Raw genomic sequence first — 14,909 nt, 5'->3', positions numbered from 1 at the left:
TGTAACCAGGGGCTCCGAGGTCCATGCCCATAAGCAGAAGACGTGGCCGGGCTGGAGCAGCAGGCACCTCTCCCTGGTGCCCCCACCTGCCTCGGCCTGTGCTCCTGCCAGAGAAACCTGCAGAGGACCTCAATGATGAGGCTGTGGGCAAAAGAGGAAAAGACTGTGTTCTTTGATCCCTGCAAGAGGTGTATTTGGGGCCAGTAGACATGGGGCCAAGCCCATAGGGTTGTAAATTGCCTGCAGCTGTGTTTTATGTGTGTGGGGGGGTTAGTTTATGTTTACATATACAGCTACAGATGTTCAGCAGGCACGAGACACACATAAATGCCTGTCTGAGTACAAAGCAGGTGGAGCGCCGCGGTACCTGCGCCTGGCTCAGGTTATGTTTGGTGGGTGGGACGCCTTCCCGTGCAGGTGCAGGACTTGCCCATCAGCTGCCCTGGAGTGATTCACATCTCCAAGCGCAGCTATCCATTGGACTTGGTGACTAACCCATGGAAGGCGGGTGTGTGGTGACCTGCTTCAGCCGGAAATGACAAGCGAGTATAGCTGCAGTCAGCACCTTATCCCAGAGGCGTCGGTGCAGGTTCCCTGGGCCGGCCAGACACACAGGTATTTCTGGACCATGTCAGAGCCCGTTGCCATGAGCTTCCCGCCAGTGTTGTGGATCCGCCAGCGTTGGGTGTGTGCTCTAGCTCCCACTCCGGCAGCCCCTCGGGCCCTCCCGGCTCCTCCCATGACCCGTGTTCTGTGTTTCCACAGGGCCCCACCTTCCTATTTCTCCCCGGCCACAGCCCGCCCATCACAGTTGAGCAGCTGTTTGCCTGAAGTTAATTTCCAGAGGCAGGTAAGGACCCCAGGGGAAGGACTTCTGGTTAACAGGACATAGGGCAGTGCCGGGGAGCGGGTCTTGGGTCTGGGCTGCGGGGCCGAGTGCGAAGAGAGCTCATCTTGCTTCCTCTTCCCACCATGCCTGATATTGCTCGCTTCTCCAGCCGTGTGGGTTCTTCCTCTCCATGCCGTGGCATGGCTCATTTTGTTCAGGCTAAGATGTGTGCAGTCTCTGCATTAATAGTTTGTATTATTTCTGTGAATCACCATTATATGATGCATTTTTGTGCAACGTAAACATTGCACGAATGAAAATGTACAGTTTTTAATGTAAGCATTTAAAATATATCACAACTTTTTAAAAATGAGTAGAACAAATGACGGGCTGGGACGCGTGGAGCAGAGGTGGATTGTGTGTGTAAAGGATTCTTCTGCTCTTGGGCCCCAGCCTAAGGTCACTCACTATTTTCTAAGCAGGTATAAGACCACCCCGTATATAAATGTATATTCCTGTTTTATAAATGTGGGTATTCACACAACATAAGCTTCAAGTTTATAAAGAAGAATAAGTGCAGATGGCTGTGTTTGTATCCAGGGCCACTTATGCCTGTCAAAGGGAGGCCAACTTTCTAATCTGTTTATCAGAATGAATCTGACTGCTGCATGTAACACTCAGCAGTCCTATTCTGGGCTTCCTTCTATACTGTGGTTCTTCTAAAGTGACAGCCACTGCTTCAAAACTGGAGATCGTGTGCTGGTAGAGGTTAGATCCCTGCAGAGCAGGGCAGGAGTATGCTAGCTCACATACGACCTCGATGTTTGCCACAGAATGCAGTGTGGCCTCTTAGGCCATGGGTCACTTTGTCACTTTGTGTGAATCCCTTCCAGTGGTTGGGATCCCCTTCCCATCAGCCTTCCTTTAACAGAGACGTGGGTTCAAAACCAACAGGAATGTAGGGGGTGTGGTGGGGAATATGTGTATCTGCACTGAGCTTATATACCTTGGTTTCTCTTAATTGCATTTGTCCCAACAGATATAAGCTTCTGGACTCATACCCACTTTTTGCATAACACATGGCTATCTACAAGCATAGTTTTTAGCCATGGGTCTCTGCCTTCACCATTCATTTGGGTAGTTGATGGTTTCCTGTTTCTCTCTCATCTACCTTTTCCCCTAGTTAGCTCCCACAGTGGTGGCAAGGGGAGGAAGCAAGTCTGTCTCTGACTCTTGCAATTAACACGGAGGCATTTTCTCAGGACTTAGAATGGAAGTGCCACAGTTTTTTTTTTTTTTAAGATTTTAAAAAATTTATTCATAAGAAACAGAGAGGGGCAGAGACATAGGCAGAAGGAAAAGCAGGCTCCCCACAGGGAACCTAATGTGGGACTCGATCCCAGGACCCCAGGATCATGCCCTGAGCTGAAGGCAGATACACCACTGAGCCACCAAGGCGTCCCAGAAGTGCCACCAGTTTACATGATGGGATATTTACAGAGCAGTTGGGAGACCATAATTGAGAAGCATCGTTACCTTTGCCTCTCAGGGCTGAACTGCATGACTATTGTGTCCAAATTAGTTGCAGTTTGGACTTATGTAATTCACACATCCCACTGGAGCCCAATTATTGATCCCTACAGAGGAGAATAAGGATTTTCAAATGAAGTTAATCTGATACTTGTCAGAACTGTGATGAAAATTTAGAGCATGTTGTCTTGGACAGGCACCAAACTCAAACATACCTTAATATATTTGTAGCATATCAGCAACTGCAATGTTATGTGTTGTTTGGGTTGATTATGACTTACTCTCCAATTATTAATTTTCTTCACATCGATACCCCTGATACAGACTCTGTTTAGGACAGAATCGTGTCAGTCATGATGTCTTCATCTATTAGAAATTGAAGTGTGAAAGGTGGGCACGTGTGCTTGTAGCTACTACATTCTGCCCCAAATCTAGCCCTGGGTGTTTACCCTTGTCAGGCAGCAGGGCAAAGCTCAAAGTAGAGCTCGAAGAATACTAGAAAGCCAGATTTTTTTAGAAATGATGAGTCTTCCTCCAAGTGGGAAGAGAGTTTAAAAAAACTGTCTCTACCAAGGAAGCTGAAGTGGGAGTAGCCTGATCCCAAAGACCCATTCAGGCCCCATAACACCCTAGGCCCATGGCTGGGTGGTAAAACCCCTCTAGTAATGACAGTATGAGTGTGGAAGGTCCCCCGGACAGTGTGGCTTCAGTGGAAGACAATGGAGTGATGTAGATCTGTATAGGATGCCAGGATTGTTGGACAGAGCGACATTCTGTAAAAATAGACCAGGTAAAGTGATTCACGCACACTCAGGCTTATGGTCATACTCACACACTTCTGCTGGTTCTGAGCCCACATCTCTGTTGGAGGAAGCATGACTGGTCAGGAAAGGACAGTGAGGAAGGGGTTCCCAACCACTGCGAAGCCAGGACCCCTAGGTCCTAGGATGTGCAGCAAAACCAGATACGTATCTTTGCGTGACTAGAGCCCGCCTCTGAATGATGAATAGATCTTGCTCTGGGATCTGGGACTGGGGTGTGGTTTGTAACCTGGGATCAGAATAAGGGCTTGAACCAGAGCCTGTTGAGGAGTTGGGGTGGGGGTAGGTATGGAATCTTGCTGGAATTCTGGTTCTTTTGTGCGTGGTGACACCTAGTGGCAGGGCACTGGTTTTCAATGCTGTCTTTCACAAGGAGAGAGCAAACTGACCATTAGCCTTTGGGCATAGGATAGGGTGGAAGATTTTCACTCCCTGAAGCCCTGACTCCTAGTTTGAAAGCTTTGTGGAGTGTTTCAGAAGCCCTCTGGAGAACGGGAAAGCCCAAGGCACTCCAACTGCTTGACTAGGATCCCTTTGTCAAGGCTCAGTTTGGCTATAGAGACTGGATTAGGTACTTTGGTCTGTTCAGGGTGACTTTTGGCCCTAAATCAATGTAGATATTATAGAGAGGGAGAAGCTGTCCTGATTTTCCACTAGCCAGCCGGGTGGTATCTGTTAAGTGCCTCCCAGACACAGCGCTGGGCTGTGGAGGACAGGGTGAATAAGTGGGCCCTGACCTTCTAGTGGGGCAGGGGAGAGACGATGAACAAGTACTCCAGCAAGACCCTTTTAGAAAATTGGGAAGAGCCTGGATGCTGTGACCCAGAGGGGGTAGGGGTCAGGGGACATAGAGCCTGCTTCAGTTATGCTGTCAGGAAAGCTTCCCCAGAAAGGCGTCTGTAAGCAAGTTGAAGGATGAAAAGAAGCCAGCCCAGGCTCAGGGGACACCTAGTACAAAGGCTGCTGGGGGAAAGAGCTTCTTGGTATGTTCTAGAAATAGACTGGAGTCAGGAAGGCAGGGCGTGAGGAGGAGGAGGAGGAGGAGGCAGGGCCGCCCGTGCAGGCCTCATGGGTGTTCGTGTGGGGTAGTGGAGAGGGAGGAAGTGAGAAGGGGTCCATGTGACAAGAGGTGATGTGATGACCCACAGCAGGACTTTCCCGCTCAGCTGTACTAGGGAGTTAGGGTTGTCCACTGCACCGATGTGCATCCAGCCCCATGGGGTGGTGGGGCTGCATCTCCTCACAACCCTCTTGAGGTGCCTCACCCCTCTTAACCGGTATTCAGAGCCCGGAGGAGGTGGCAGGCGGGTAGACAATATAATAGGGGGCCTGGGGGGAAAGGAAGTGAGGGGAAAGAAGGCCCCAGAAGGAGAGAAGAAGCAGAGCTGCCTTGAGTGTACAGCTCTGCTTAAGCTCCAGCTTGCCAGGGGGATCCCTGGGTGGCGCAGCGGTTTGGCGCCTGCCTTTGGCCCAGGGCGCGATCCTGGAGACCCGGGATCGAATCCCACGTCGGGCTCCCGGTGCATGGAGCCTGCTTCTCCCTCTGCCTGTGTCTCTGCCTCTCTCTCTCTCTCTCACTGTGTGCCTATCATAAATAAAAAAAAAAAAAAAAAAAAAAAGCTCCAGCTTGCCAGTGTTTTAGCCCATCGTGTGGACTTTTGGGGCCAGAGCCCCTGCGAGCTTATGGGGACTGAGCAGTGGACGGGGACTCCAAGGAGGTTGCTGCCTGGGCTCGGGCACATTTCTGAGTCTGCCCTTTGCCCACAGAGCAAGCCTGCCCGGGAGAGCCTTCTGGTCCAGGGCATGCTGGCCCCCAAGGGATGGACGGCACAAGGAGTGTCCTTGGCTCGCAAGCCAGGTTCCCTCGGTCCTCTGAACACAGCTCCTTGGCACCAGGGCTGCTGAGGCTCCACCCCCACCAGCTGCTGCGTTATTTCTGACTCATCCAGGAGTTACAAGTGTGTAACCCAAACCCCTCCACGCCTGGCTTCCTCTCTGCCGGCTCCTCCTGGAGGGGGGAAACCCTGGGACTTCTCTCCTGGGACCTTGTTGCAGGTTGGGTCCTGGCCGTACCTGGACACAGCTGCTGCCGGCAGGAGCTGCCCTCTGACTGGGGTGGGGTGGCGAGGGAGGGTGACGGCGGTGAGCTCAGGGGGGTATCTGTGCCCCACAGCCCAGGCCTGCCTGTCCCCATCGAGGGACTCCTTGGAGTGCAGCCCAGGCGCTGGACCTCTGGAATTCGCCAGGGGCTTCTGCGGAGGGGGCTGCCCCAGTGTTCGGGGCTGGGTACTGATCTCATGGTTTCTCCAGCCAGAGGCACCAGCCGGCTGCCTCTGGTCATGTCATTCTTGCTCCTTGCGGAACTTACATGCTTTGAAACCCTGGGACACTTTGGGCTTCATTCAGCACACCTCCTGTGGCGCATAGCAGGGTTCTTGCTGAGGTGGGGCCGGAAGGTCGAGCTAGCCAGAAGTCTGGGTCAGCTAGGCGTCCCTGGGCCTGACAGCTCCTTGCAGAGGGTGTTGGCCGCCAGCGCCTGCTCCGGGAGCTAGCCGCTCAGTCTGGCTGTCCGGGGCCAGTAGGGGTGAAGGAGGAACACGCAACTCACCACCTGCTCTTGGCTCTCAGAAGTGAGCCCCTGAGGCACTCTGGGCTGCCTGACAACTCCTGACAAGCACCCTGTATGTATCTGGTGCATCTCGTTCTGACCCCCACTTCAATGCTTCTCCCCCATCTGCAGGAGGCCCCAGGGCTGGCCAGGGAATGAACCGCGAGGGGGCTCCCGGGAAGAGTCCGGAGGAAATGTACATTCAACAGAAGGTCCGAGTGCTGCTCATGCTGAGGAAGATGGGATCAAATGTGAGTGCTTTTGGGGTGCTGAGCGACAGGTCCCCCAGAGAGGGTGCCTGATGTGGGCAGAACAGAGAGCCACCTCCTGTAACACCCCTTCTCAGGGAAGGTGGGGTGCTGGGCTTGTGGTTTGGCTCTGTGGCCAATTCATGTCACTCGGAGCCCTGCCGGTCCAGTTCCAGGGTTCCTGGTGGGGCAGTCTTCCCATCTCTGTGCCGAGCTTGGGCCAGGCGGGTGTGAGCCCCTAAAGGTCCTAACCTTCCTTTCCTCCCGTCTCCTTGGGGGGTGTCCATGGGGCGCTGTGCAGGATGGGCACTGAGAGGGATGGGCTTCCTGGGCAGGCCTGTGCTTCTTCCTAGCCTTGTGCTGCCCTGGAACCCAGTCTCAGATCTGATCTGAGCGGCAAGGCCTGTGGGCCCCGGAAGCTAAGTTTCAGAGTGGGGGTCAGGGTGTTTGCTGTGGAACTGAGGGGTCAGAACTCAGGAATAGGGGCCCAGGGATTAGAGGAAATACCTTCAGGGAGCCGGAGCGTGCTGCCCCCTCACCCACAGCTGTCTCCTCTTGCAGCTGACGGCCAATGAGGAGGAGTTCCTGCGTACCTACGCGGGGGTGGTCAACAGCCAGCTCAGCCAGCTACCCCAGCACTCCATCGACCAGGGTGAGTCCCGGCTAGGGCACCCAGCCACACCCTTCCTTCCCAGAGAAGCTCAGCTGTGGTTCCTGGGGCGGACAGGAGGGGTTGGGGCTTTCCCCAGGTGGGAGCCAAGAACCCCATCAGGTAATGGTGGGGTTCCCCCCTTTTTTAGTCCAGGGGGAGGCAAGAAATAGAGGCATCGGGTTGCCCCTGTGATTACAGAGGCTCTGATTTTTGCCTTTCCTCAGTCTTTGGCTTGACCGCTGCCCACCCGTCACCCTGTGAAACCACCCTCGTGGGCTAGGACTTGTTCTGGGCGCCAACTATGCAGGTGCTTGTGTGTTCCTGGCTGTACCCAGATGGGAGGCCCCAATGGCTCTGAGTACCTGAGGTCTCTGCCTGAGAGTTATTTCCTCCCTGGGTGCCCTCATCCAATCATAATAATTGTAGTGGGTAACATTTGAGTTATTTATTGTCTAGCAGGCATCTGGTGAGTCCTGGACACTCAACATTTTGTTTAACTGTAGAGAGGTACTGGTGGTATTACTTGACTCAACAGGTAAGGAGGGCAGCCCTGATGGCCCAGGGGTTTGGTGCTGCCTTCAGCCCGGGGTATGATCCTGGAGACCCGGGATCGAGTCCCATGTCAGGCTCCCTGCGTGGAGCCTGCTTCTCTCTCTGCCTGTGTCTCTGCCTCTCTCTCTCTCTCTCTCTGTCTCTCATGAATAAATAAATAAAATCTTAAAAAAAAAATGATGGGGATCACTGGGTGGTGCAGCAGTTTGGCGCCTGCCTTTGGCCCAGGGTGCAATCCTGGAGACCCGGGATCGAGTCCCACATCGGGCTTCCGGTGCATGGAGCCTGCTTCTCCCTCTGCCTGTGTCTCTGCCTCTCTCTCTCTCTCTCTCTCTCTCTCTCTCTGTCATGAATAAATACATAAAATCTTAAAAAAAAAAAAAAAAAGAACAGGCAAGGAAATGGGTTCAGTAGTAGTAAGCGATCGCCCCAGTCTTACACCAGTCACCAGAGGGCTTGTGATGCAAACCTGCTGCCCAGCTCCAGAGTAGGACTAGTCATGGTCTGTCCTGGAGCAGCAGGAGATGGGGTACTTATGGGCTCTCCTATTCTGGAGGGCTTCCTCTGACCCTGGAGCCCACAATGTCCTGACCAGCCCTTCCAACTATTCCTTTCCTTTTATTTTATCTCCCAGTGGATATTATTGGCCATAAAATAATGTCAGATGTGAGCTGGCTCCCAGCAGCAGAGTGCCGAGGGGCATGTTGCTGATCCGTGGGGCCCAGGAGGAGAGCAGGTGTAGCACTCGAGGCCACTTGTCTTGAAGCTGTCTTGCTGTCCCAGAGATCATAGGCCTCAGCTCTGGCACAGGGCCCAGGTTCCCTAGCTCTGACATCGGGTGTCACCTGGCCTGTGCACCTAACTCAGCAGAAACATACAGGGCGTCCCCATGGCGCCGGCAGCTCCCTGGGATAGCTACTCACCAAGTACAACCTGCCTGGGCCACACTCATGCTGCCAGCCTGTTCTGAACTGTCAGGGGTGGAGTCTGCCCCTCCCGGGGTTTTGTTTCTGAGAGAGATCCTTTCTCATCCACAGCTGATCCGGGTCTCTAGCATGGGTCCTCCATAGCCCTCCAGACTCCTGGCTCCTGAACCATATCTCCCTGAAACCCTCAAGCTGCTGGGTCCCTAGGACATTGCCTTTTCTCCCACCCTGATTTTCAGTCCCTGAGTTAACCAGAATTTGGGATGGATATAAGAATGCCTCTAGTAGGATTCTCTTAAAGGAAAAAATCATAATAAGTTGTAGAACTGTATGTCAGTGTAGAGACCAGTGCCCCCGCAACACACACACACACACACACACACACACACACTCACTCACTCACATGTGTATGTGTATATGGAAAAAAGCTGAAAGAATGTATACCAGGCTGTTAATAGGAAATTTTAATAGAGAGTAGAACTATATAAGGGACTTTAACTTTCCAAGTCATATGTTTTTATAAAACTCAATTTTTTAACATTGCACTACATTTCTTTTGTAATAAGGGGAAGTTTTAAAAAGCATTAAGAGAACTTTCCATCTCACCTAGCTAATAGCAGTTGAGAACAAAAATGAACTCTGGGGTTAAGGTCACAATAACCTCACCTGGCCTCAAACTGCTTAATAGTCAGGAGTGACCTGTGGGCTTGTGAGTGTGACCCCAGAATTTGCACCTTCCTTGTTGTGGGGTGTCCATGGGACATCCAGGCAGGCCTCAGATATGTCTCCCCAGGGAGCAGGCTTCTGGAGCTGCACCAGGACCCAGCTGGTGGCTGGGGTGGTTCTCTGCTGTTGGGGTACCCTGCCTATTGCTCTGGGTCCCCACGGTTACTCCTTTTTTCTTTTTTAAGATTTTATTTATTTATTCATGAGAGACATGAATTTTAGATTTTATTATTCACGAGAGAGAGAGAAAGAGGCAGAGACACAGGCAGAGGGAGAAGCAGGTTCCATGCAGGGAGCCTGATGTGGAACTCAATCCCGTAACTCCAGGATCACACCCTGAGCCCAAGGCAGGTACTAAACCTCTGAGCCACTCAGGGATTCCCCCCACCACGGTTATTCCTGAGCTGAACCACACAGGAAGACACACTGGTGCACAAAGTCCTGAGGATTCCTGTAGGCTGAGAAGATAAATGGACAGCTGAGGAGATAAATGGACAGCTATGCCTGGAAGAGCTTTACGAACATTGCATTATTTTTGTGTGCCTAAGGACCCTGCAGACAAATGCACAAATGCACAACAAAGCAGCGATCAGTACAGGCTTTCCCATTGTGGGGGCACAACCCTGAGAGTGGAACCCCATGTTTCTGCCCAAACTGTGGGGCTAAATGAAATGGGTCTTGGCTAAAATTCTAGCCTGCCCACCTTATCTGTAGGTAGGGCCGACCTCAGCTGATGCCACAAGGATGCTGCTGTCAGGGGCCCAGGTACTGTCCCGGATCATTGCTTCCAGTGCATGGCATCTCAGCATAAAAGACCCCCTCGTCCCCAAGGCCTAGGAGCATTCAGGGTGATGATGGGCATGACAGTCTGGCAGAAATCTGGTGTGAGCACCTCCTGCCACAAGGTGGCACTGTGTCTCAGCAAATGCCCAGCACCGTCCTCTGTAAGACAGAGCAGACTCCTTGAGTTCTCCTTAGTGGGGGCCTAAGGCCACCCACCAACAGGATAGAGCTTGGCATTGATCTACCATTTTCATTCATTCATTCATTCATTTAAAAGATTTTATTTATTTATTCATGAGAGACACAGAGAGAGAGAGAGGCAGAGACACAGGCAGAGGGAGAAGCAGGCTCCATGCAGGGAGCCCGACATGGGACAGAATCCTGGGTCTCCAGGATCATGCCCTGGACTGAAAGCGGCGCTAAACCACTGAGCCACCTGGCCTGCCCAGTCTACCATTTTTAGATTTGCACATGCTTCTCCTCTGGGGCGGGAGGGGTCTGGTCCTAGGAGCACTGCTTGCCCTCCCTAGCCCCAAGTAGGAGTCTGGGCTGCGCATCCCTCACCCCACACCCAGGCCTCCTGCCCTCCTGGTCTTCCCTTGGTGAGCCATGAACGTGTGTGCAGTATCTGCTGGGTCTGAGCAGGTGCCAGAGACCATGCTGCATCGGCCTGTACCTCAGGGGCTCACTAACTGGTGCTGAGCCTTGGACCACCTGGCCTTTGCTGATCTGAGACTTCCAGGGATAGCCTCCTTCTGGAAGCTTGCCTCCCCCTCCCTCTTCCTCTGTGACACACTGTTTTCTCTGTCTCTCCATCTCCCCTAGCCTCATCTCCTGCCCCCTCTGCTTGCTGTCCGAGTGCTCCTTTTCCTGAATCGTGCTGGGGCTTTCCACAGTCTGCCCCTGGGGGTCTCACAGGCTCTGGTTGATGCCCTCCAAATATACACCCCCGTCCCAGACCTCTCCTGACCCCCCAGAACTTTATTTTTTAATTTTTAAAAAATATTTTATTTATTTATTCATGATAGACACAGAGAGGGAGAGAGAGAGAGAGGCAGAGACACATGCAGAGGGAGAAGCAGGCTCCATGCAGGGAGCCTGATGTGGGACTCGATCCTGGGACTCCAGCATCACACCCTGGGCTGAAGGCAGGCGCTAAACCGCTGAGCCACTCAGGGTCTTCCCCCGCCCAGAACTTTACAGGCAACTCCTTCCTGACCATCTTGCCACAGACAACTCACACTCAGATCCAGATTCCTGCTCTACCCCCTCGAATCTGTTCTTCCACCTGTATTCTCAGTGACAAATGTATCACCAAATACCCAGTGCCCTGGGGACTCCTTTTTGAAGACTCAAGTGTCTAGTAAGTTACCAAGTCTTTGTGATTCTTCTGCCTTAATGCTCCTCAAATCTGCTCTGTCTTCTCCATCTTGGTTTCAATCCTCATTTTGTTCAGAGCCCATGTTTATTTTTGTCTTGATCACTGCAAACAGCTCCTGGCATCCTGACTTCTCACCTTGCCCCTCCAGGGCACTTCCTGCCCCTACCTCAGCAGGTCTTTCAGTGGCTCCTTATTGCCCTGCAGTTGAAATTCAGCCCCCCAGTGTGATGAGCAAGACCCCCTGACATAGTGACCTCATGCACCATAGCAAATGGCTTCCAGCTCCTGTCTCGGGCTGCCCTTTGTATTTCTGCATTGACCTCTGGGCTGCCAGGAGCTCAGCCCTGACCCCCAGCCTTCCCCTGCCTCTTGCAGGCTGGGCCAGGCCCTTCTGGGATTACCATCACACACATGCACCCCAGCTGTGCTTCTCCCCATCCTGTCTCCTGGTCCATCTCTTGAGCAATCCTGAGCCCCTTGAGCTTGGGACTGTGGCTTCCCTCCCTTTGTATTTCTGGGGCTGAGCCCCCACGAGGCCCAGGGCATGCTTGGGCCAATGAATGGACCAGGGTGTGTGTCTGAGAGCCCACCATCCCCCAGAAAGGCAAGAGTGTGGAGCCGATTCTCTGAGCACTGTCTCCTGCTTCCCTTGGGGATGGCCAAGCAGACCTGATAGCCAGGCAGGACTGACTCTGAGCCAAGGGAGATCAATACCTCTCTGGGAAGGTCGCCTTGCTGAGAAAGCCCAGCTGGAAGCATACGGGTTGAGAGCTGTAGCTTCCAAAAAGCAGGCTTAACAGAATGCTGAGTTCATTCCTTTCTTATCGCTGGTGCTACTCTCTCGAGAACACATATTGATCATTTTTCGTTGTTATAAAATAATGCATAGTCATTGTGAAAAGCAGGGAAAGGGAGAAGCAGCAGAAAAGCTGAAAGGATTGGATCCGACCACACAGCTGCAAGCATGAGTACCTCCTGCTCAAGTTCCCATCAGCCTTTTAAAAATAGGCTTGTATTTACGTCATAAATTTTGGACTGTACAGTATAGACATTTTAATATCCACTTTAACATCTACACTTATGATAATTTTATAGTATTTTTTAAAAGATTTTATTTATTTGAGATAGAACGAGAGAGAGCTAGAGAAAGAGCATGAGTAGGGGGACGGGCAGAGGGCAAGGGAGAAGCAGGCTCTCTGCTGAGCAGGGAACCCAACACGGGGCTTGATCCCAGGACCCTGGGATCATGACCTGAGCCCAAGGCAGATCCTTAATGACTGGGCCACTCAGGCACCCAATTTTATAGTATTTTGAAACAAGTTTCAAGAAAACATTTTCATGATCACATAACATGCAGCCCCATGGCTTTTGCCCTAAGTCATTGACCAATCGTTACCTGTTGGACATTTCTTTCTCATTTTTGCTATTAATTACAATACCAGCAAACATTTATTGAGCTCCTCCTGTGTGCTGGCTTGCTTGTCAGGTAGCACACAAAGGTTACCCCAGGGAGTCACCACGACAGTGCTGTGAGGCACGGGCTGTCAGGGCCCTACCGGGGCCCTGCCGTAGGGAGAAGACCTGCCTGGAGAGGGTTGCTGGTGCTCGGGCCACAGAGCTGTCAGGGTGGGCACTGGATGTGGCAAGCATCAATCATCTATCCTTGCATGTAAATCTTCCTCTTCATCATTTATTTTAAGATGAATTCTAGGAGTGGCTTTCAGATCATGTGTGTTTTTAAGCAAGACTGCGTTTTATCTGAGGAATAGGGGTGATTCGGGCAATTAATGTCTTTTAAAGGTACAGAGAACACTTGAGAGTTTCTCACTGCCTTTTTATTCTGGGCCCTTCTCCTGAAGTTTCTCTGAGTGCTCCCAGTCTTTTCCTGCCTCAGCACCACCCAGGGAATGGGGTGCCCAGCAAGTGTCCATCCTGGGCCCCCACTGGCACTGTTCAAAGCCTCCCTGTGAGAAGTTGCCTGGAGGACTCTCGTCCTCGTGTATCCCCTTGGACAGGGTCTTGTCCAGGTGTTCTGGAGCCCTGGTCTAGACACAGGCCATTTTGTTAAGGAAACTCTGTCCTTTCTCCACTGAGGGGCCTCCGAGGACATCCCCTGATCTGTTGCCCCTCTTCTTGGCTCTGGGAACCACAGTGCTGGCGTGGTGGCTGCTCAAGCCGTTCCAGCCTCCTTCTGATCACGCTCTTTCCCCGAGAGACTTTCCAGGGAAGGTCCCCAGCCTGGAGCCAGCTGGGCTGTCCCAGGGCTCTTCTGGCTTTCCCCCTTGGAAGCCAAGACTGCTGCTCAGGGTATGCTGCCAGAGTGCCTAAAATAGGTCATTTGGTCTCAGGGTTACTCTGGGAACCTTGTTAAAATAGTTGTGGTCACAGGCAAACCAACAGGGAGCCAGTGACTGCGAGGAGGGCCCACCACCACATGGGCTTCACGGTTGACCAAGTGAGTGCCCTTCTCTGCTTGCTCCCTCTACATAGCCCTCTCAGTGTCCCCAGTGAGGTGCTGGCACGATGGGCCCCATTCTCCAGCCAGCCTTCCTCCTGGAGTCCTCTCTCTCTCTAGCTTCTGCTCTTTCACTTCCTCCATGCAGCCCTCTCTGACACCCTCTGGGGTCAGCCCATGCCCCTCCTCTCTCTCCGGAGCTCCCTGTGACTTTTCCTAAGCATAGCTGCTGCCACATTGTCTGGAGCCCTTTGGGACCCAGAACTGTGCAGTGTTCCCAGTCACACATTCAGCCCTCAGTCCGGCTTCTGGCATAGAGCTGGTTTACTTAGTCCTTGTGCAGACCAGGCCTCTGGGAGGTGAGTCCTGTAAGAGCATGGGCTGTCTGCTGGGGGTTCTGCTCCTTTCTTCCCCAGGGTGGGACTCCACGGCTTCTCCCAGAGGCTCCTGATGGTGACAAACCCTGGATTGAAATGGCAGTCAGGGCCTAGGAGAATTCCAGGCTATGGGATGGGAGGCTAATTATTTTCTTAAATATTTATTTATTTGTTTGTTTATTTATTTATAAAGATTTTATTTATTTATTCATGAGAGACAGAGAGAGAGAGAGAGGCAGAGACATAGGCAGAGGGAGAAGCAGGCTCCATGCAGGAAGCCCCATGTGGGACTCGATCCCGGATCCCAGAATCATGCCCTAAGCCGAAGGCAGATGCTCAATTGCTGAGCTACCCAGGTGTCCCAAATATTTTATTCATTTATTTATGAGACATAGAGAGAGAGAGGCAGAGACACAGGCAGAGGGAGAAGCAGGCTCCATGCAGAAAGCCCAATGAGGGACTCGATCCAGGGACCCCGGGATCATGTCCTGAACCGAAGGCAGGTGCTCAACCACTGAGCCACCCCGGGCGTCAACTTTTTATTTTTAACTTTAGTCAACACTTACATGAGAATTACGTGTAACCTAGTAATAATAAAACTGAACAGAAAAGATCACATATACATTGAATCAAACTGAAAAATGAATCAGAAGGATTGTGTATGTGATACACAGAAAAAGTAAAAAAGCATCCCAAGATAGGGTAAAGGATGTGCTGAAACACAGGGCCCATTGCCCTGTCCAGCCTCTGGTCCTGGCCTGGGAGGGGCTGCTTTGACCTTTCTGCAGTCTAATGGGTTCTCTTGTGTAGAACCAGAACAAGAGCCTCTGAGGCTTCAAAGCACCCCCTGCAACTCTGCATTAACTTCCCAATGCCCCACAAAAAGGCAGACCTCTGTCTTGGAGCAGAGCATCAATCCAGGATCGATGGGCCAATTTCACCCACTTTAGCCCATCAATCCATGTGCTGAGTGTGGTGCCAGTTGACACCCCCTGCCCTCAAGCTGCCAGTCCAGCAGGGT

The 14,909-nt window shown here is 52.2% G+C and overlaps 1 protein-coding gene across 9 annotated transcripts in view; it reads left to right on the top strand.

Annotated features, from left to right (window-relative positions):
* LOC112924553 (beta-catenin-interacting protein 1) overlaps positions 1–14,909 on the top strand; it is a 151,764-nt gene that overhangs the window by 22,379 nt on the left and 114,476 nt on the right. For 6 of the 9 annotated variants that reach the window (XM_072731242.1, XM_072731240.1, XM_072731241.1 and 3 more), the window contains 3 exons: positions 766–850; positions 5,921–6,039; positions 6,598–6,688. In XM_072731242.1, the coding sequence (XP_072587343.1) occupies positions 5,944–6,039; positions 6,598–6,688 (187 nt within the window). In that variant the 5' untranslated portion in view covers positions 766–850; positions 5,921–5,943. Of the gene's footprint in view, positions 1–765; positions 851–4,947; positions 5,139–5,920; positions 6,040–6,597; positions 6,689–14,909 lie in introns of those variants that run through there. The other 3 variants (XM_072731246.1, XM_072731249.1, XM_072731239.1) reach the window with 2 other exon arrangements.

This window comes from Vulpes vulpes, chromosome 12 (genome assembly GCF_048418805.1).
Source record: "Vulpes vulpes isolate BD-2025 chromosome 12, VulVul3, whole genome shotgun sequence".
NCBI lineage: Eukaryota > Metazoa > Chordata > Mammalia > Carnivora > Canidae > Vulpes > Vulpes vulpes.
The sequence above is the reverse complement of the archived record's forward strand: the minus strand, read 5'-3'. Positions and strand labels throughout refer to the sequence as shown.